This window comes from Camponotus floridanus, unplaced genomic scaffold (genome assembly GCF_003227725.1).
Source record: "Camponotus floridanus strain SB8 unplaced genomic scaffold, Cflo_v7.5 scaffold34, whole genome shotgun sequence".
In the NCBI taxonomy this organism is placed as follows: Eukaryota; Metazoa; Arthropoda; class Insecta; order Hymenoptera; family Formicidae; genus Camponotus; species Camponotus floridanus.
In genome coordinates this window covers 102,684-124,979 of record NW_020229481.1, presented here as the reverse complement: position 1 = coordinate 124,979, position 22,296 = coordinate 102,684, and the positions used below count along the sequence as shown (strand labels likewise).

The window sequence follows — 22,296 nt, the reverse complement described above, 5'->3', positions numbered from 1 at the left end:
TTATCCTATCAATATAACATTGTTTAAATTTGTATTCTTCATAAGCTTGAATGCTCTTTCATACACGAGTTTGGGCGCATCCTTAGCCCATATAAAATCCAGATGATTGAATTTGGACCACGGCACTTCGTACAGATCCACAACATTGGGAAGTATGCGATATAATCTTTTCACATCCTTGAAGAAATACTTTTGTCAGTTATTGTTTTTGTCAGTTATTGCACGATTTCCTTTAAATTATCTTTCTGATTTTACGTCAAATCATGACTTAGTTACACAATTAACACGAATAAATCTCTGCTACGTATTACTTACGAAGATATTAACTAGCAAGTCGCCAGAACCATAGAATAATGCGCTAGGTACAGTAATATTCGCCAGATTGTAGTCCGGAGGTTCAGCCGAATTATATATCAATTGATTTCTCGCGCGACCGTAATCATACTTGCGAAACTTGCCCGAATGGATTTCTTGAACATAGTGTTCCATTGCTTTAACCGAGACGACGTCCAGGAAGTCACTTAAGATGATGGGTTGCAAGGTCTAAGAATAAATAGAGATACTAATAAAAATATATACAAAGATATATGTTAAGATAAAACTTCTTTCTACAGCAGTCTCTAGTCGAGCAAGTTAAAACATGATAATCGAAGTTTGGATGGAATTATACTTCGATCACGAAATTATGTACTCACGTAATTAAATTGTTCGCGATCATCACCCCATATTACAGACATTATATTGTAACAGATCTTTCCGGTGATATTTTGGTCGCAGATATTTTTCAAAAGGAATCTCACAAAATCGCTCTGGAGAAATTCGCCATGGAAAAACAATCGCAATATCTGTAATTGCATATCTCTTAATCGCGATGTAATTTACTTGAAATTTTACTTTATTAAAGTTTTAACGATATAATTTTAAGAATAAATTAGGAAATTTTTATCTAGTTTTTTCAACAAATTACCCTAATTTATAAAAGCTTTGAGAATTGCTTCAGTTTTAATTTTAATTCGTCAAAGAATATCTTGTCAAAATTTGAAACCATATATTGAATATATGCGGCATAAACAAACAGGATGTGAAGCATGAAAAGAGATGTTAGTTTATGACTGTTTAAAATTAATTTCTTTGAAAATATGTAAAAAAGAATTCAGTGCATTTCTCATTTATATTACATTGTGGGACAAATCTTCTTTTTCTATTTTGCAAAAAATTTCTTTCATTCTACCGATAAAACAAAAATTGGAAAATAACACATTAACACAATATTATATAAAAGACAATAAGCAGCAAACAATGGAGATATGATTGTAATGCAAGTATTAATGTGAATCGATTATTAGATTTAAGTAGCTAATCAAAAATATCGATTTTGCTAATGCTAACGTTATGTAGCTTACATTTTTTTTATAATCCGTAACATTTTTTTTTATTTCTAACGTCGTTAACTTTATTTTGGTTTCTTTAGATAACAGTTTAAAAACTTTATTTATAATTAAAAGAAATATAAAATGTACTATATTTTTTATATTGTTTTTCAATTTAATTAGTTATAACACGATAATAAAATTTATATATATGACTTTTAAGATCACTATTATATTATTTTACTTTAATCATTCTCCTGATGGGAACCAAGAATCGTATCGGACTTTGCATATGATTTAGAAAGACCGGTCCGAAGTTGAACATCATTTTCACCATTCGAGCGATTTCTGGACGCTCTGATGCCATTACGTAAAAACACGTTGTGCCCATAGAATGACCAACACATGTGTGCAACGGTTGGGATCTCAAGTTCGTAATAAATGTAACCATCGCGGATACATCATAGATGCCTATTTCGTCAAAGCTAAAGAAAAATTTAATCTATAAATCAATATAAAATATAAAATATATAAAATATATGTAAAATATAAAATATATAAAATATATGAAATATGTACATATCACACATAAACACACACTCAGAGAAAATAAATATATTGTATGTATATAATATTTATATAATATGTGTATAATATGTATATTAAATTACGCACGTAATATAAGCAGAAACTAAAATTTTGCACAAAAAATGTACATAAAAATCAAGAAAAATAATAATAAATGCATTATATTGGCACAATTAAATGTGAGGTCTTATCTTAAATGATTATCCTATGATTATCTTAAAGACAATGCATTTTCAAAAGTGTAAATAAATATATATAAAAGTTCTTGTGTATCACGTCAAATTATAATGATGTTGTAACAATTATTATTATCTTATTTTTATAACACATTCCTATTTTATGTTGGTACCTGAAATTCCAAAATGTCGGATTCGACGGAGATAGAGAAATATGTGTCTTCGAGTAGGTAGTACCATGAAAATTCCCCAACCAAACATTGTATCCCTGATCTGCTAGTAGATAAGCTAAAATAAAAAAGGTGTAATTTTATATTATATATAATACTAATTTCTAAATTTTTTAATTTTTTCTTACGATAGAAATAAAATTAACAATGTTATATCAGTTTTGCTATACACACTGAGAAAAAAATCTGGTTGCATTAATTAGATTTCTGGTAGATTCACCAGTATGTCTGTTAGAAAATGGACGAACCAGAATTCTTGTAGGAATTACTAGATGAATCTGATTAATTTCTTCCTGTTAAATTTACTAAATTTTCTGGTTAATAATACTAAATTTACCAGCATCTAGACGTTTAAAATTTTTTCCATCTAATCTTAAAAGTCTGTTTAAGATTAATATTCTGAATTCCAACAAGATTATTGGATAAATTCAATCCAGATTATTGAATAAATTATTTTATTCAGTATATATTTATTTGTTGGAAATTAAACTGATAAACAATGATACAAGAAGAGGATGCAACTCAAACACACACAATCAGAGAGCGTCCTTTTTCTGGCACTACTGCTCGTAAGAGAAAAAAGATATCCTTTGGATTTAATGTTAATACTACATAGTTCTTTATATACATTTCATGGAAAATATTGAATACGAGTTAAGTTAAGAGTGGCTCGTCGCCTAGCGGCAAGCAAAGAAATTAGTGTAACAAGAAATTTTATAGATCCTACCAGAAAATACTAATTAAATCCTTATATTAAAATCTATCAAACATTCTAGTTATAAAAAATCAAGTCTTATGACAACTAGAAATTCTTATTTGATTTAACCAAAATGTCTTTAATCATATACGTTTTGTTGGTACAATCAAACGATTTTTCTCAGTGCATGTATGCGTTTAAATATTGGTCATGATCATACGGAATGCTTTGTCTTTGCCAGAAATAAGTCATTTAAAGGAGCTGCATGTAAGACCGTGCAACAGCAGCACGGGTAAAGAATCGTTGTCACCTGAGATACGATGTAATGTCAAAAGATAGCCGTCCTCCGTCATTATAACGTGAGCTTCCACGGGATACCCAGCTTTTCTTATCATCTCCGGCTAAAAGAAAATAACTGTGTAAGAAAAAAGAAAAGTTAATTTAAACTTGAAATAAATTTGAACGACGAAAAGTGCCTGTTGTATTTATTTTCAAATAAATGGGGGCAATTACATAATACTAATAATATAAATATGACTTCTATAATACAAATAATATAAATATATTTTAATGTCTAAAAAATATAAAAAATTAATGTGTTAAATTATTATAATAAAAATAATCATGAAGTTACCATTTAAATCAAAATCAAATGAGCAACAATTTTAATTAGTGTAATTATGCAGAAATTTGTAGATCCTTTCGCGCAATAAAATATGATACTCGATAAAAATAATTTCAAAGCATATTTTAAAAAATTAATTTCTTTTACATTCATATTTTAGATTAATTTTTAATTAAATTTAAATCAATTTGAAATTTAAATAAATATTTCAAAAAATATTATTTAAAAATATTATTTTAAAAATAATATTTCTTAAATAATATTTTTAAACATATCATTATATATTTCAAGAAAAATAATCTTTAATGTTAATTGCGTAGTATTAATTAATATTTATAAGTATTAAATCTACTCTTAAAGAAATCCTTCCAAAAAAAACATTACAAAGGTAAAAAAAATACGCCAAGTACATAAAAAATATTCCACCTTGTATGTAACAAAACGTTTAATAAAAAAAATACCCTTATAACAAATAATTTATAAAAATTTTCCCTCAAAAAATATAATATATAATTTTCCTAAAAAAATCAGAATTAAATATGAAATCAATGATTAATTAGCCAAGTACATTGAAGCAATTGATAGGGATTTGTAATTTGAAATATTTGTCACAAATTCAATCTTGCATTTATATATTAGATTCTCGACAAAATAAAAATGAATTTCAAAATAAGTTCCAAGTAAATTTGGAACTAAAAAAATTAAGACCAAAACAACTTACAAAAACTTGGCGTGCTCGGGTCACATTATAATACATATAATTTTACAAAGTTTGCGAATTATATACCAGTAATTAATTTCATTTAAAAAAATTATGTGAATTTTAATACTGAATAATATACAAATAAATTTGGCAGCGTGGAGTTTTTTAGTAATTAAAATTTTTTAAATTACGAACTACATGAATCAACTGTTCATCGTTGAAGAAATCGGGATTCTGACTTTCACGACAAAGATGTAATAACTTTCGACGAAAAATATAAACATAATTTTCTTCATCTAATTATTTATCAGCAGTCAATCACAACTAACACACACACACACACAGACAGACGGACAGACACGCACACACACTGTTAATAAACATAAAATAAAATCGCACTTTTTATTCTCGACGTAATTTTCTATTTAAATATATCATTAATTTTTGTAGATAGTTATGACAACTATTTTACACAATTTTTTTAATACAGCAATTTTTTATTAAAATAATTTTTTGTAAAATAATTCTATACAATAATGTTTTACTACTGAGATGACTCGACTTCTTTTTTTTACCTTTTTTTGAAAAGGTAATTTTTTTAGGATAAGACTGGTCATGCATAGAGATTTAATAAGCCATTCTAAATTAACCGTACCACCTCTCTATCTCACTACGAATCAAAATTAGGGTAAAAATATACTTTTAAAATATATTTTTAAATACCTTCTGTCACTTTTTAAAATTAAAAATGGCGCATCCAATATGGACAATAAAATCACAATAAAAAGGCATAAAAATTAGAAAAATTTATCAAAATATGTAACAACTGTATTAATATTTCTTTACAATATTTTTTGGCCAACCGAACCTGACATATGTCAGTCTTTTCAAATTTCAAGATCATGGATCTACCATATTGATGTCTATATAAATTTTCTTTAACGTAAATTTTCTTACAACGTCATACTTATATATCTCAGCGAAAAAAAATCGTGCAGCGGTAATCGAAAGTGGATTTGAAAGGCGAAAGTGAGTATTATACGATGCCATTGGCAGAAATATTTCAAAAAATTTGGTTTCCCCACAATAAATTCATGAAAATGGTCAAAAAAGCGATTTTGAGCCATTCAATTACAAATTACTCAAAAACGTGACGTGTTACGCAAATTCGACGGCCAGATTCAGATTTAGCGCACAAAATTACGTCGGAAATCATTATTGCATCTTAAAAAAAAAATCTCGCAGGCCTGTGTTATCGAATTTATTATTAATAATAATTGAACGATTATCATGATTTTCAGTTAGATTAATTTTTCGATTTTATAATTCGTGTTAATATAATATTAATAAAACGGAGCATTTGTAATGCATGAATTTGAAACTTTATAAAAATATCGAACAAAAATAGTACTTCTCTCGTGTCTTCTGTTTCTTACGATATGTTAAAAAAGTGCATTTCTCATGTAATTATTCCGGCAGTGTCGCGATCGTTCCATATATAATTAATTATTATTATTCGTATTTTCGGAAGTAAATGTGAGTGCGACGAAAAAATAGCAAAGGATGAAAAAGAGAGAAAAGCATCGAACACATACAGAGCAACGAAATATAAAATGTAAGTCATTTATAAATTATTTATCATTCATGTTACTTTTAGACATATTGCTTGTTCCTTTTTCGAATTCATTCTTAATTATCATCTAACATATAACGTATATATAAAAAATATTTTAGTTTTTATTTTAAAATATTCCAAATAATGTAATAAAATCTTTTTCATGTTAATTAATATTTCAAGATAGTTCAATATTTTAAAAAATATTTCACAATAATGTAATTATTATATACTTTATAAAAATAATGTCATCTGTATAAATGTTTAGATATACATATATTTTTTTGTTTTTTAGATATAAAATACCCCTAAAAAAACCTTATAAAGGTAAAAAAATACTCCAAGTACATAAAAAAATCAAAAAAGCTAAAGAGTGATAAAAATTAAATATTTAAAAACCGATATGAGATCAATATTATTAGCCAAGTACAATAAATTATGTGATATTAATTCGTAATCGATACTAAATGAGTTAAAATTATTTTAATTCCTAAAGCATTTTTTATATGATGTATATAATTTAAAAAGCTTACACAAATTCTAAATCCATAAATGACCTTCAGGTTGAAATAAGATATGTAAATATTTGGAATTATTTCTGCAAAAGATATATACGCATTTTTAGAAATCTTTACTAAGGATAGTCGCAGTATTTTCACAAGTTTTATTTTCTAGATATTAGAGTTCACTCCCAAGGGTGGTTTTGGAATATGTTATATATGACAAATTNATCAATTATAATTTGCCAGTATCCTTTGCGAGTAACAGGAATATAGTGAAATCCCTTCGTAATAAGCGGGATCGGAGCCACCCAATGTCAAATTCACCACCAAACGGCTCAGTGTCTCTGCAAATTATACATATTTTTTATATCGTATATGTTGTATGAAAAATTAAAATTAAATTTTTTTAATATGCAAAATAAATATTATTTTAATTTATAGCATTATAATACTATATATAAATAATAAATTTAATTTATGTTACTATTGAAACAGCTATAAAATAAATATAAATATATGTAGAAATCGAACTGTATATTTATCAAAAACTCTTGTTTATATGTTGTTCATAAGTAGAGAAAATTGTACCTATTTAGATAAAAACTGAAAATGTGTGGTGATACTAGATCTTGTTCAATAATGTTGTCGAAAACAGACATTATTCGACTGGCAGATATGTTGGAATAACTCAGGCCCAAGATACCATCGTATGGTCTAGAAAAATTAGGATATATTCTTAACATATTAGTTACTTCCATAAATATTTGATTCTGAACATTGAGATTGGCAACCTATAATAAAATTGATATTAAATTAATATATCGTCATCATTGCAAGAAAAAAACAATATGATTGTTTAAGAAAGGTTTAAATTACAATTATAGTTGTAACTATTAAATTGTTTGTTTAATGATGACTTACATTCACTTTATCGGCAGCTAAGTATCCTTCTACACCGCAGAGCCATAATTGAAAACGTGAAAATCTTTTTACTGTATTATCGTATGTCTCGGATCTTGCACTATCATATAGATTATGTCCTGCTACGAAGCATATTGAGTACAATTGAAAATTAACAATACTAATTTGCAATTAACAATTACATATTTTTTCTTAAAAATAACTACGCTTTATTTTTACACCAATTGATTCTTCACATTAATTTGTGCAGAAAAGTATGGATATAAAATAATCGAAAATGAATATTTTACTGGATATTTTCGCTTAATTAAGGTAAGATTTTACGAACTTTAGAAATTATTCAAGCTTCAAAATTCGAAAAGTACTCGAAGAAAAGACACTTTATTATAGTGTTTTGGAAAGTCTTCGAGGTAAGCTACAGAATGTAATGAAAAATGGGGGTTTTTGTTTCAGAATTTGACCTTCAAAAGACTACTCAAGATCAAATAATTGTCAGTGCCCTTTTCATTCATACAACTTCTTTCTTTACTATTTCTTTGAACATGTAAAAATAACGGAGTTATTTGTGGTGTAAAAGTTAAATTAAATACTCTGTATATATAACAAATTACTTACAACAAACAGAAATTTTCAATTTTTGGAGAATATCCAACAAATGGGGAACCAGTATCAAATACAACTTTAAATTCTTGCTGCGGAGTTCCAATTTTAATAATGCCATAGTAATTTACGTTTTTGTAATTGGTCAAATTTCGGAAGGAAGATCGTCACTTAACGAAAAATCTTCTACCAACTTGTCAACTTTTTCCAAAGATTGAATGTAATCCATCTTGTACAATGGAATCCTTGAAATAACATATAGAACATTATGTGACATATATAATATATATATTAATATATTTAATAATGTATATATATATACGTATATACATATATATTTTTTATAATGTGAATATTCATTTTATATTATTTGTAAGTATATATATATATATATATATACAGGGTGAGATCTAAAACAGGCCACCTGAATAACTCGTTGTAAGCGAATACAAAAAAATTGTTCAGACAAAAGTTGTATGGTTTCAGGGGGACATATGATGGTGTCATTAGTTTAATCTTGAAGAGCCACCGAAAGTCACGTGAAGGTCAGCTCCAACTTTTTAAATGGAAACCTTATTGCTTTTGCATATTCTTGTAGCTCATCTCAAGAGCTTTCCAAAACACTACAATTATGTTAGTTTTCATTGAGTACTTTCAAGTTATGAGGCTTGAAATATTTTTTAATTTTACATAAACCGTAAAATATCTAGTAAACCATTCATTTTTCGATTATCTTACCTTGATACTTTTATGTACAAAATAATGAGAGGAATCAATTGGTGTAAAGAAAACACATAGTTGTTTCTAAGAAAAAATATGGAATTTGCAATTAACAATTCCATATTTTTTGTTAAAAACAACTGTTTTCTTTACACCGATTGATTCCTCTCATTATTTTGTACATAAAAGTATTAAGGTAAATAATCGAAAAATGAATATTTTACAAGATATTTTACGGTTTATGTAAAATTAAAAAATGATTTCAAGCCTCATAACTTGGAAAGTACTCAATGAAAACTAACATAATTGTAGTGTTTTGGAAAGCTCTTGAGATGAGCTACAAGAATATGCAAAATCATATAAGATGTCCATTTAAAAAGTTGGAGCTGACTTCACGTGACCTTCGGGTGGCTCTTCAAGATTAAACTAATGACACCATCATATGTCCCCCTTGAAACCATACAACTTTTGTCTGAACAATTTTTTTGTATTCGGCTTACCAACGGAGTTATTCAGGTGGCCTGTTTTAGATGCCTCACCCTGTATATATATATTTACAAATAATATAAAATGAATACTTACATTTGATATGACTAAAAGATATTCTCAGAACATATATAAATTATAAAAGTCATACAAATTTAAACGTTTCAGAAATCAATTACATAATTTACATATTTACAATATAAGTACATTACGCATTTAGATATAACTATATCGGAACGATTTATTAACATGACGATCTTTCTGAATTATTTGACCCTCATATATCTCGAAAATAATATTTAATCTGTAATCCAGTCTTTTAATTAAAATCATTATAACGGACATTGCTTTGTAATTAACGAAAATTTTGCGTGCAATTTTATGCGTTACAATTTTATAAATAATTCAAAAACAAGTAACTGTATCAGTTATTAACACTAGAATACAGAAAATATCACGTAAGCAAATAATACAAAGCAACTCATTATAACTACAGTTGATCTGCTATCGCGTGAAAAAGTAGTTTACAATTAGATGTTTTCATGACTTTCATGACTTATGTTAACGGTTATTGTTTAAATAGGAATAAAGGCAAGATAAAAGCCAACGTTACGAAAGAACAATGAGCACTTTCTCAAAAATATTCTTATTTTATTTACTCCTTGACTAATAAATAAAAATATATGTTTCGACAAAAGAAAGTTTATCCAATTCGTATAGAAGAAATAATTGCATTTGCACAAGTCACGCGTTTAATAAAAGAAATGGGATGCAAGAAAAAAATCAATCTTTATAATTTCGATATTTATCATACCAATATACAATAAAATAAAATATATACTGACCTGTGCAATTGCGCGTTAGTCGTCATAAAGAGCACCGTCACTACCGCAAGAATGCGAAACATATTTCAAATTTATTTACTGCTGAAGTCTTGATTCGCGAAAGTTTGACGAGTTTCTTTCGAAATTTATAACCTGATACACAGAAAAATAAAGTGTTGTCGCTTACTAACTCCTCTTAACACTGTATTCAATAGCGTTATATACATATATGATCGCACATGCCTCTCTTGAATGCTTGAACAGGGAGAAAACGCGCGAAACATTCGAAAAATTCTGATTTCCATCAATCAATTTAATTTAAATATATCACATTTTTCATGATCGTGTATTCTAAATTAAGAACGTTTATTTACATAAATTCATGATTAATAGTTCTTTCAGTAGTAGTAAAAACAGTTCTTTCGAAAAAATACATTGTTTATATCGACTAAACAGTCAATCATACGTCGTTAATTTTACAATAAGTAATTTGCAAAAAGTAGCATTTAATTAATCGGCATTTTTTATATAGTTCTGCGCGAAAAAATTATATTTATATAATTTTAAATCACTTTATTTGATAAATTCTAGAGGTGTCTAAAGAAAAAAGAAAATATACATAATCGTGAAATATGTATTTAAATATTTATTAGTTTCATAATTTTTAGAAAAAGAACTTGTTGTGTTAAATTAGGGATAATATTAATACGAATATTTTTACTCAAGATACTATACAAAATTTAAAAATCCATATATTTCTTACTTCTGCTATATATATATATATATATATATATATATATATATATATATATATTTCTACTATACATTTCTTTCGTCATATATTGTGTGAATTTGAAAAAAATACAACAATACGAAATTTTGTGGAAGAAGTAATAAATCTCTAATAAAGAATCGTATTTTTTATTAAAAATGTCTGATTAATTTATCAAAATAAGATAATTTTCAATAACAAGAAACATTGATGATAATTACATTATAAGAATATAGTTATAAGATAAGATAACTTATAATAAAAAGAGAAAATGATTTTTGTAACATTATCATAAAATCGAGAACTTTTATTGCTCATCGCACTGCACGAATAACCAATTCCATTTAGGATTCATCGGTGTTTATCAATGCAATTACATTTACATAGGTTTTAGATTTCCGAAAATCGAATGTGGTCACGAGGTGGATTGATTTTTAAAAAAATGAACATTTATTATATCGATATGTATCGTGCACATACAATACAATGTATGAATTTAGCTTTGGATTTCCACATCTATCAACACCACAGTCACCACGAGAAAGCGTGTTTTCGAAATTTTTGATAAATTGCTTCCTGTACGTTGCGACATACAAAAAATAAATTGTATTCGACTATTAGAGCTCTCGTTTACCTACATTTGACGACTGCTATAGAATCGCGCGCACACAAAATACATCCGTCCTATCGATCAATCAAATTTAAAAATATTTTATTTAATATTTTGTTTCATAATTAAAACAAATTGTATTAAAATAAATTATTAAATGTGCGCGTGATTAAGAATGATAATGAAGGAGCAATCAGCGTTTCGAAAAAATAGCTTGATTATGTCGACTAAACAGCTATGCATCAATAAACTTAGCAAATGACACTGCTCGTAAAAATTCTAATTAACAATATGTTCATATCAACTACTTTCACGATGAAGTATTGCTTTTAAAAATTAAAACACATTTATGTGTTTTAATTTTTAAAAGCAATACTTCATCGTGAAAGTGCATATAGCGTGTGCATATAGCGCAAAAATTCACATTGATGACATGCAAACTTTGCCGGTTGTCGATTAAAACAAATTAAATTTCTTTCTTCTCGAAAACTAAACAAATAATTTAAAAAAAATGATGATAAAATATACAATAAAATGTGACAATGAAAGATTTTCTATACATTTTGATGAACTTTTCGCCAAAGCAAATCCCACTCTGTCTCCCTCCATATCAAACTCGGTATAGTAACGACCAATAAATGGCATGCCCAGAACCCATTTTATTTCATTGTCATATGTTAGGTGATGTTTCGCGAAGACGGTTACACATATACTTTCATTATTTGGATGCTGAGCAATATTAAATACACAATATTAACTTCTCTTATACATATTTAAATAATTTAAATAATAATTTGCTTATAGCACTCACCCGAATGATGTAATCATTACCGGTAAGATCGAACGCCTTACCACCCATAATAAACCTGATTGTAGGCAATTGGAAAATTTTATTGCAGTCCACCTTTAAATAAAACATAATATCAAGTTAGTAATTAATAATATTTAATAAATATATCATTAGAAACAAGAATTAATGTCGTTGTGTCGAAATAGAAGTTTATGTTTCATTTGAACTTACCTAATATTTATTCTTCTTTTATCGCTATTCTTAACTTTTTATAATTTTTTATCAAATGTTTCGTGCTTTGTGAAAGGTACGATTACTTGAAAAATATCGTTTACTTACTCTTTTACGTTTATCACCTCCAATAAATGTATTAATCTTTGCGATATCCAATTTTGGTCCTAATATTAACGAAGAGCCTGTATCAACGATAGCTTGGCAGCTTTCCTCGCACAGATTATCAGATTTTATTTTGATCCTACAAAACGATGATGTTGACAATTTGTTGAAACACGATTAATGTAATTTAAAAAAATAACGTACCTATCAATGCTAATTTGCCAGTATCCTTTGTGAGTAACAGGAATATATGTGAAATCCCCTTCGTAATAAGCAGGATCGGAACCACCCAATATCAATTCACCACCTAAATCGGCTGAAGTGTCTCTGCAAATTATACATATTTTTTATATCGTAATATATGTATGAAAATTAAAATTAAATTTTATTTAATATGCAAATATAAATATTACTTTAATTTAAAAAAATATTATGCTATATATAAATAATAAATTTAATTGATGTTAATATTAAAATAACTATAAAATAAATATAAATATTTATACAAATAGAACTGTTATATTTATTAAAAAATTGTGTTTATAGATATATGGTTCATAAGTAGGGAAGATATGCACCTGTTTAGATAAAAACTGAAAATGCGTGATGACACTAGACTTTGATTAATTATGTTGTCGAAGACAGGCGTTATTCTATCAGACGACATATTGGAATAGCTCAGACCCAAGACACCATCGTATGGTTTAGAAAAATTTGAATTCATTCTTAACACATTAGTTACTTCTAGAAATATTTGATTCTGAACATTGAGATTGGCCACCTATAAAATTATATAAAACCTATATAAAATTGATATTGAAATAACATATCATTGTTATTGAACGAAAAAACAATATGATTGTTTAAGAAAGGTTTAAATTACAATTATAGTTATAACTGAATTAGATTGTTTGCTTAATGATGACTTACATTCACTTTATCAGCAGCTAAGTATCCTTCTACATCGTAAGAGCCATATTCAAAACGAAGAAGACGATTATTTCCTATATTATTATATGTCTCGGATCTTGCACTATCGTATTGATTATGTCCTGCTATAAAGCATATTCAGTAATATCAAAAATTAGCAATAATAATTTGCAATTAACAATTACATGTTTTTTCTTAAAAATAACTATGTGCATTTTTTACATCAATTGATTCCTCACATTATTTTGTGTAAAAGTATCGAGATAAGGTAGTCGAAAAATAAATATTTTACTAGATATTTTACATTTAATTAAAGTAAGATTTTACGGTAAAATTAAGAAATTATTTCAAGTCTCATAACTCGAAAAATACTCAATGAAAAAATACTTTTTTACAGTGTTTTGAAAAGCTCTCAAGATAAGCTACAAGAATGTGTAATAAAAAATGGGGGTTTTCGTTTCAGAATTTGACCTTCAAAAAATTATATCCAAGATCAAATAATTGTATATATATATATATATATATATATATATATATATATATATATAATTAAATTACTTACAATAAATAGGGAATGTGCACTTTTTGGACAAAACCCAAAGATCTGCGGAACCAGTATCAAACATCACTTTAAATTCTTGCTGCGGTGTTCCAATTCTAATAATGCCATAATAAATTATGTTTTTGTAATTGGTCAAATTTTCTGAAGGAAAATCGTCACTTAACAAAAAAGTTTCTTCCAACTTGGTGTCAACTGCTTCCAAAGATTGTCGAATGTAATCCATCTTGTACAATGGAATCCTTGAAATAACATAAAGAACATTTTGTAATATGAATATATATACTTATAAAAAATATAAAATAAATGTTCTAATTTGATATGACTAACAGATATTCTAAGAAATATAAATTATAAAAGTCTATACAAATGCAATCGTCCCAGAAATCAACTATATAACTTACACATTTATAATATAAATACATTACGCATTTAGATGTAATTATATCAGAACGGTTTATTAACATGATGATCTTTTTAAATTATTTGATCCTCATATATCTCAAAAGTGATATTTAATCTGTAATCCAGTCTTTTAACCCTTTCATATCTCCGGAACATATAAGTATGTCCCATCTACGAAAAAATCATAACTTTGAACAAATAATCTTATCAACTTTTACCTTGGCTTGTTTTAAAGAAGAAGATTCAAGTTACATGTAAAAAAAATCGTGCACTTTGAAATATAATGTTTACAATAAAATTCTTAAACTTTGCAAAAAATTAAACTTTTAGACAGTGAAGAATAACCGTATATTATATTAAAAATCATACAATTTATACGTTAATAATAAACTTAAAGTTTTATTTAAATGTAATTTAAATGTGATTTAAATGTGATTACACCTTTATTATATTAAATATAACAGTTTATATGTGTAATCAAAAGTATATGCGAACTTCGACATCTGAGCTCGCGACAGATGCGCGGCTTGCAAAAAAAAAAAAGAGTATATCAACGCCATGAGTCGAGAATGTGTATATGTGTGTCGATTCAAAAAAACCATAATATATATTTAAAACAAAAATCCAAGCATACTTTAAATATATTTATATTTAAGCTTTTTATGGCCGCCATCTTAAATTTGCCATTTTGAATTTAAATTTTGATGGTAAATTTGAAAAATCAGCATCCCCAAAAACCTATAAAACTGTTAATATATAAAACGTATGTCTTTTGGAAAAGCCGGAGGTACGGAAGAGTTAAATAAAATCATTATAACACATTGACATTGCTTTTTAATTAACGACAATTTTGCAAGTAATTTTACAATTTCAGAAATAATTCCAAAACAAGTAATTGTATCAACTATTAAAGACTAGAATACAGAAAAAATCAAGAAAACAAATAATATAAAGCAACTCATTATATTTGCAGATGATCTGCTATCGCTTGAAAAAATAGTTTACAATTCGATGTTTTGACCTCCAATCATGATTTATATTAACGGTCGTCGTTTAAATAAGAATAAAAGCAAGATGGACAAAAGCAAACGTTACGAAAGAACAATGAGCATTTTCTCAAAAAAATTCTTATTTTATTATATTTACTCTTTAACTAATAAATAAAAATATACGTTTTGCCAAATAAATTTCATCCAATTTGTATTGAAACATTAATTGCATTTGCACAATCGACGCGTTTAATCCACGAAATCGGATACGAGAAAAAAATCAATTTTTATAATTTCGATATTTATCATGCTAATATACAATATAATAAAATATATACTGACCTCTGCAATTGCGCGTCAGTCGTTATAAAGAGCACCGTCACTACCGCAAAAAGGCGAAACATATTTCAAAATTTATTTACTACTGAAGTCTTGATTCGTGAAAATTTGACGAGTTTCTTTCGAAATTTATAACCGGATACACGGAAAAATAAAGTGTTGTCTCTTACTGACATTCTTCTTAACACTGTATCGGTATTCGATAGCGTTATACATATGATCGCGCGTGCCCTTGTGTTGAATGCTTGAACAGGTACAGAACGCGCGAAACATTCGAAAAATCCCGATAGATTTCATCGATAAATTTAATTTAAATATTTCATATTTTTCATAATCGTGTATTTTAAATTAAGAACGTTTATTTACATAAATTCATGATTAATAATAAGAAAACAATTCTTTCAAGAAAGAATACATTGTTTATATCGACCAGGCAGACAATCATTAACTTTACAATAATTTGCATTAAATAGTAGCATTTAATTAATCGACATTTTTTTATATAATTTTGTGCAAGAAAATATATTTATACAATATAAGTTTATACATTATAAGTCACTTTATTTGATAAATTATTGAAATTTCTAAAGAAAAAAGAAAATATACATAATCTTAAAATATGTATTTAAATATTCATTAGTTTCATAATTTTTGAGAAAAACAACTTGTGTTATATTAGGGATAATATTAATATGAATATTTTTACTCAAGATACTATACAAAATTTAAAAATCCATATATTTCTTATTTCTGCTATATATATATATATATATATATATATATATATATATATTTCTACATTTTTTTCATATATATAAATTTAACAAAAATACAACAATACGAAATTTTGTGAAAGAAGGAATAGATCTCTAATAAAGAATCGTATTTTTTAATTAAAAATGTCTGATTAATTTATCGAAATAAGATAATTTTCAATAATAAGAAACATTATTATGATGGAATTTCCATTACATTATAAGAATAAAGTTAAAATAAGATAACTTATAATAAAAAGAGAAAATGATTTTTGTAACATTACCATAAAATCGAAAACTTTTATTGCTCATCGCACTGCACGAATAACCTTTCCTTTAGAATTTATCGGTGTTTAATGAATGCAATCACATTTACATAGGTTTTAGATTTCCGAAAGTCGAAATGTGGTCACGAGGTAGATCGATTTTTTAAAAATCAATATTTATTATATCGATATGTATCGTGCACATACAATACAATGTATGAACTTAGCTTCGGATTTCCGCGTCAATCAACACCGCAGTCACTACGAGAAGCGGAATATATTTCTGAAATTTCTGGCAAATTTCTTTCTGTACGTTGTGACTGGACAAAATAAATTGTATTTTATTATTAGAGCTCTCGTTTATCTAAATTTGGCTACTGCTATACAATCATGCGTACATTCGAAACATATCCGTCCTATCGATCAATCAAATTTAAAAATATTTGATTTAATATTTTGTTTTATAATTAAAACAAATTGTATTAAAATAAATTATTAAATGTGTGCGTGATTAAGAATGATAACGAAGGAGCAATCAGCGTTGCGAAAGAATAGCTTGATTATGTCGACTAGACGGCCATGCATCAATGAACTTAGCAAAAATTCGCATTCTAATTAACAATAAGCTCATATCAGTTGCTTTTACGAAAGTATTGCTGTCGAAAATTAAGCCACAACAGGGTCGAATTTAAAAACCCTGGAGCAACGAAGATGTGGAGACCCCTAACCATTTTTAAACCAAAATCAAATAGAAATTTTTACATTGTTTAAATAATTTATTGTGAAATAACAAGGTCGAGCAATATACATAGATCTTGTAAGTTTTGTATACCATTCGATAGGAAATTTTATCCAAAATTTGTGTTGTGAAGACCCCTGGGCTTCAGCCCCTGTTGTCCCTCCCCTAAATCCGGTCCTAGTCAAATATAAATCATTCGTGACTCTTTATCTATTTTTCGATTATTTAAATGTAATTCAGATTGAGATCGTGCAGTAAAACGATCGAATCGTAAATATAAATATATATTTAATATAATGAAAGTGATCCTTCAATAAATAATCATATAATTAATCTATGTCATTTAAAATCTAAATTTTTATACTTTAAAATATTTCGCGTATACATTTGTCAAAATACGTATACATTTGTAAAATTACGAATACGTATACATTTGTAAAATTACGAATATTTCAAACAGACAATAACATAATGTTTGATCTTGATGGCGTATACAATAGCTCGCTAATATTTACATTCCGCGGTCTTGGTATCATTCATACGGCGACACTCGAGCAAGATAGTGGTGCGAAACGATATTTTTCGTATATTATCGAATTTATTATTAATTGAACGATTATCATGATTTTCAATTAGATTAATTTTTCGATTTTATAATTTCGCGTATATATTTGTCAAAATACGTAAAATATTTCGAACAGACAATAACACAATGTTTGGCCTTGACGACGTATACAATAGCGCGCTAATGTTTACATTCCGCGGTCTTGATATCATTCATACGGCGACACTCGAGCAAGATAGTGGTGCGAAACGATACTCTTCGTATATTACACAGGCCTGCAAAAAAGGGGGTCAAAATTTCTTTTTAAGATGCAATAATGACTTTTGACGTAATTTTGCGCTGATCCGAATCTGACCGCCGAATTTGCGTAGCACGTCAGGTTTTTGAGTTATTTGTAGTTGAATAGGCCAAAAATCACTATATTAGCCATTTTCATGAATTTATTGTGAGTAAACCAAATTTTTTGAAATATTTCTGTCAACGGCATCGTATAGTATTCACTTTCATCTTTCGAATCCACTTTCGATTACCGCCGCACGATTTTTCGCTCAGATATCAAGAGACACGGTAGTGTCTTGAAGTCGAGTCATCATCACTCAGGCGCAAGACACACCGTGTATCTTTACGCGAATGGCTAAGTTGCGAGTAATGCATATTATCGGTTCTCAATAACCGCTGAATCGATCAAATTCTTATTAGGTTCAATCAATTGCTTGGGTTCGATATAAGGAAAGTGTCTTTATTTTTGCTCTATATGCTCTATAAGCAGAAATATAACGATGCAAAGTCTCAATGTGAAACTTTTTGATTAAGAAACGTCACCGTCGTGGCTACATTTTTCACATATTTTTCTTATACGATTCGCACATTTGACGAAAGAGGCGCTGTGTTCTCGTGACGATGAGAGATGTATAATTTTTATATCATGCGAGAAATTACCGACTGTAATTGGAATGAATTGATCGGTACATAATATACTTTCCGATTCACGCATGATGCGCATAAAGTGACAGAAAATGTATAGTTCATGTCACGCATATTATTATACATTTTTTGTCACTTTATGCGCATCATGTGTGAATCGGAAAGTACCCATAGATGTCAATTATTTGAATCGACCATGCGTATCGAATGTAATACTTATCCAAATAATTGCTACCTATCGATTAATTTATTGCAATTGCAATCACCCAGGTAGCAAACACACGTCATTTTGACGTTTCAAATTGGTCATTCACTGACTATTCTTGACGTCACGAATTGACGTTTTTATGACGTAAAAGTGACGATCTAATGTCACAGATTCCTGACATCATGACATGTACCGCATTTTGATGTCTTTCCCTTAGCATAATAATATATTTAATGTTGTCGAATAAAGCACTCTCTAAAAGTAAATCAGTGTATTATCACTGAAAAACAGTAAATAATCACTGATTACAGTAATTATAAGTAGAGCGCTGTAAATCAGTGATATTTTATAGAAAGAATCAGTTAATAATTTTGACTATTTCAGTAATATCTCAGTAATATTTCTTTCGTTATTGCCAGTAATATTAAACTTTTCAATTCATCTCTCTATTTCATAAATATAATATAATAAATATAATATATAATAAATATAAATATAATATATAATAAATATAATATATAATAAATATAATATATAATAAATATAAATATAAATAAATAAATATATAAATATAAATATATATATATATATATATATATATATATATAAAAAGTCTGATCGCGAAAAAAGTCATGTCATATAAAAAATTTTAAAAGATTTTCTTTATGGGATCGATGTACTAACTAATGAATTCATAATAAAATAATCGTCACTTCATGACTGAAAAATGACGTCAAAATAATGTTATAGCAAGACAATATAAAGTCATGTAACAATAATCAGTCATTTTGACAACATATGACCAAAAATGACTAGTTTGGAACGTCAAAATGACGTGTGCTTGCTACCTGGGCAGTAATCCCTCACATAAAAAAAATTGATACACGAAATAAAACTCATCCTATATGCAGTCTCCTACACTATCACACTATGTAGTAACATTAATAACAGATTTCTAAAGTTTTTATTTAGAGACGATTTTTCTTCATTGAAAATGTCGAAGGTTTGTAACTAAACCTAAAATTAAAATTTTATTAAAGTGAACTTCACCTGGAATTAATTGAAGATTGTAGCTTTGTTAATATTTTAACTTTATAAAGTTTGCAAAAAGTATATTAAGTAGAAAAGATCGTCATATTTTAATGAAATGACGGGGCTAGTGGCAGATTCTTTGCTTATTTATTTAGATATTTAACATATTCTCAAAAATTACTTTTTTAAAAAGTATAAAAAAGTTAATCATGTGTAAGTATTAAATTGTAAAAAATTTTATGTTATTGTGAAAAACTGTTTTATGCACAAGACAAAGTATTATTTAAACTACAAAAATGTACATTAAACAAAGTTAATGTGCAAAATAGTTATTTCTTAATTGTCTACAAAAATTAGTGATATCCTAAAAAAAAATTACCTTTTCAAAAAAAGGTAAAAAAAAGAAGTCAAGTCATCTCAGTAGTAAAACATTATTGTATAGAATTATTTTACAAAAAATTATTTTAATAAAAAATTGTTGTATTAAAAAAAATTGTGTAAAATAGTTGTCATAACTATCTACAAAAATTAATGATATATTTAAATAGAAAATTACGTCGAGAATAAAAAAGTTCGATTTTATTTTATGTTTATCAACAGTGTGTGTGCGTGTCTGTCTGTCTGTCTGTGTGCGTGCGTGCGTGCGTGCGTGCGTGCGTGCGTGCGTGCGCGGCGCGCGCGCGGCGCGCGTGTGTGTGTGTGTGTGTGTGTTAGATGTGATTGACTGCTGATAAATAATTAGATGAAAAAAAATTATGTTTATATTTTCGTCGAAAGTTATTACATCTTTGTCGTGAAAGTCAGAATTCCGATTTTTTCAACGATGAACAGTTGATTCATGTAGCTCGTAATTTAAAAAATTTTAATTATTAAAAAACTCGACGCTGCTGAATAATATACAAATAAATTTGGCAGCGTCGAGTTTTTTAATAATTAAAATTTTTTAACTTACGAGCTACATGAATCAACTGTTCATCATTGAAGAAATCGGGATTCTGACTTTCACGACAAAGATGTAATAACTTTCGACGAAAATATAAACATAATTTTTCTTCATCTAATTATTTATCAGCAGTCAATTACAACTAACACACACACACTCCCACACACACACAGACAGACAGACAGACACGCACACACACTGTTGATAAACATAAAATAAAATCGAACTTTTTTATTCTCGACGTAATTTTCTATTTAAATATATCATTAATTTTTGTAGATAGTTATGACAACTATTTTACACAATTTTTTTTAATACAGCAATTTTTTCTTAAAATAATTTTTTGTAAAATAGTTCTATACAATAATGTTTTATTACTGAGATGACTCGACTTCTTTTTTTTACCTTTTTTTGAAAAGGTAATTTTTTTAGAATATAATGCACTTGATATATAAATAGCAGTTTTATAGACAAAAAACAGACTTAAGCAATAAAATATACTATAAACAATGTTCTTTTCCTTGCATAATTCCTTCGTGAACTCGACATCTTGTCTTGTCATGTTATTTTCGATGTCAATCATTTTTAATGACGCGACTTAATCGACTTATTTATTAGATTAATGACATATGTAAAATTTGCATATAGCGAACTATAATCTTTATTTCTTATCTGATATTCTATTATCGTTTTGTTGCAATTGTAAGATAATAATTATAACAATAACTACTAATACTAATCATTTCATTTTATTCTGGCTGAATAGAAGATGCAATAGACAAATCTGTTGATTATAGATAGACCAGAAGTTATACAAATCGAGATTTTATTATTCTTCTGTATTAGTCTTATATTCCATTGAACCTTCGTGTGCTCTAATAAATAAAAATCTACAATATGTTAAATAAGGAGAGAGCGAGAGAGAGAGAGACAGAGAGAGAGCGAGCGAGAGAGAGAGAGAAAGAGTGAGAGAGGGTGGTAGGGAGGGAGGGGGAGAGAGAGAGAGAGAGAGAGAGAGAGATCTTATAAAAATTCTGATGTAAACATTCTTCGATTTTGAACTTTGAATATGTTAT

General features: G+C 27.3%; 2 protein-coding genes across 2 annotated transcripts; both read right to left on the bottom strand.

The window, feature by feature from the left end:
* LOC112638635 (lipase 1-like) lies at nucleotides 1-3,456 on the bottom strand. Its single transcript, XM_025410714.1, has 5 exons — nucleotides 3,372-3,456; nucleotides 2,308-2,422; nucleotides 1,615-1,855; nucleotides 316-543; nucleotides 1-177 (listed from the first exon to the last, which is right to left on the bottom strand). Exons 1-5 carry the CDS (start codon nucleotides 3,454-3,456, stop codon nucleotides 1-3), a joined length of 846 nt encoding a protein of 281 aa, XP_025266499.1.
* A 7,519-nt stretch (nucleotides 3,457-10,975) lies between these two features.
* Nucleotides 10,976-15,988, bottom strand: LOC105256303 (lysosomal aspartic protease). The gene is made up of 8 exons (XM_025410686.1): nucleotides 15,792-15,988; nucleotides 14,059-14,297; nucleotides 13,497-13,621; nucleotides 13,145-13,347; nucleotides 12,771-12,893; nucleotides 12,570-12,705; nucleotides 12,252-12,344; nucleotides 10,976-12,169 (listed from the first exon to the last, which is right to left on the bottom strand). Exons 1-8 carry the CDS (start codon nucleotides 15,851-15,853, stop codon nucleotides 11,930-11,932), a joined length of 1,221 nt encoding a protein of 406 aa, XP_025266471.1. The 5' UTR covers nucleotides 15,854-15,988; the 3' UTR covers nucleotides 10,976-11,929.
* Nucleotides 15,989-22,296: the final 6,308 nt, after the last annotated feature.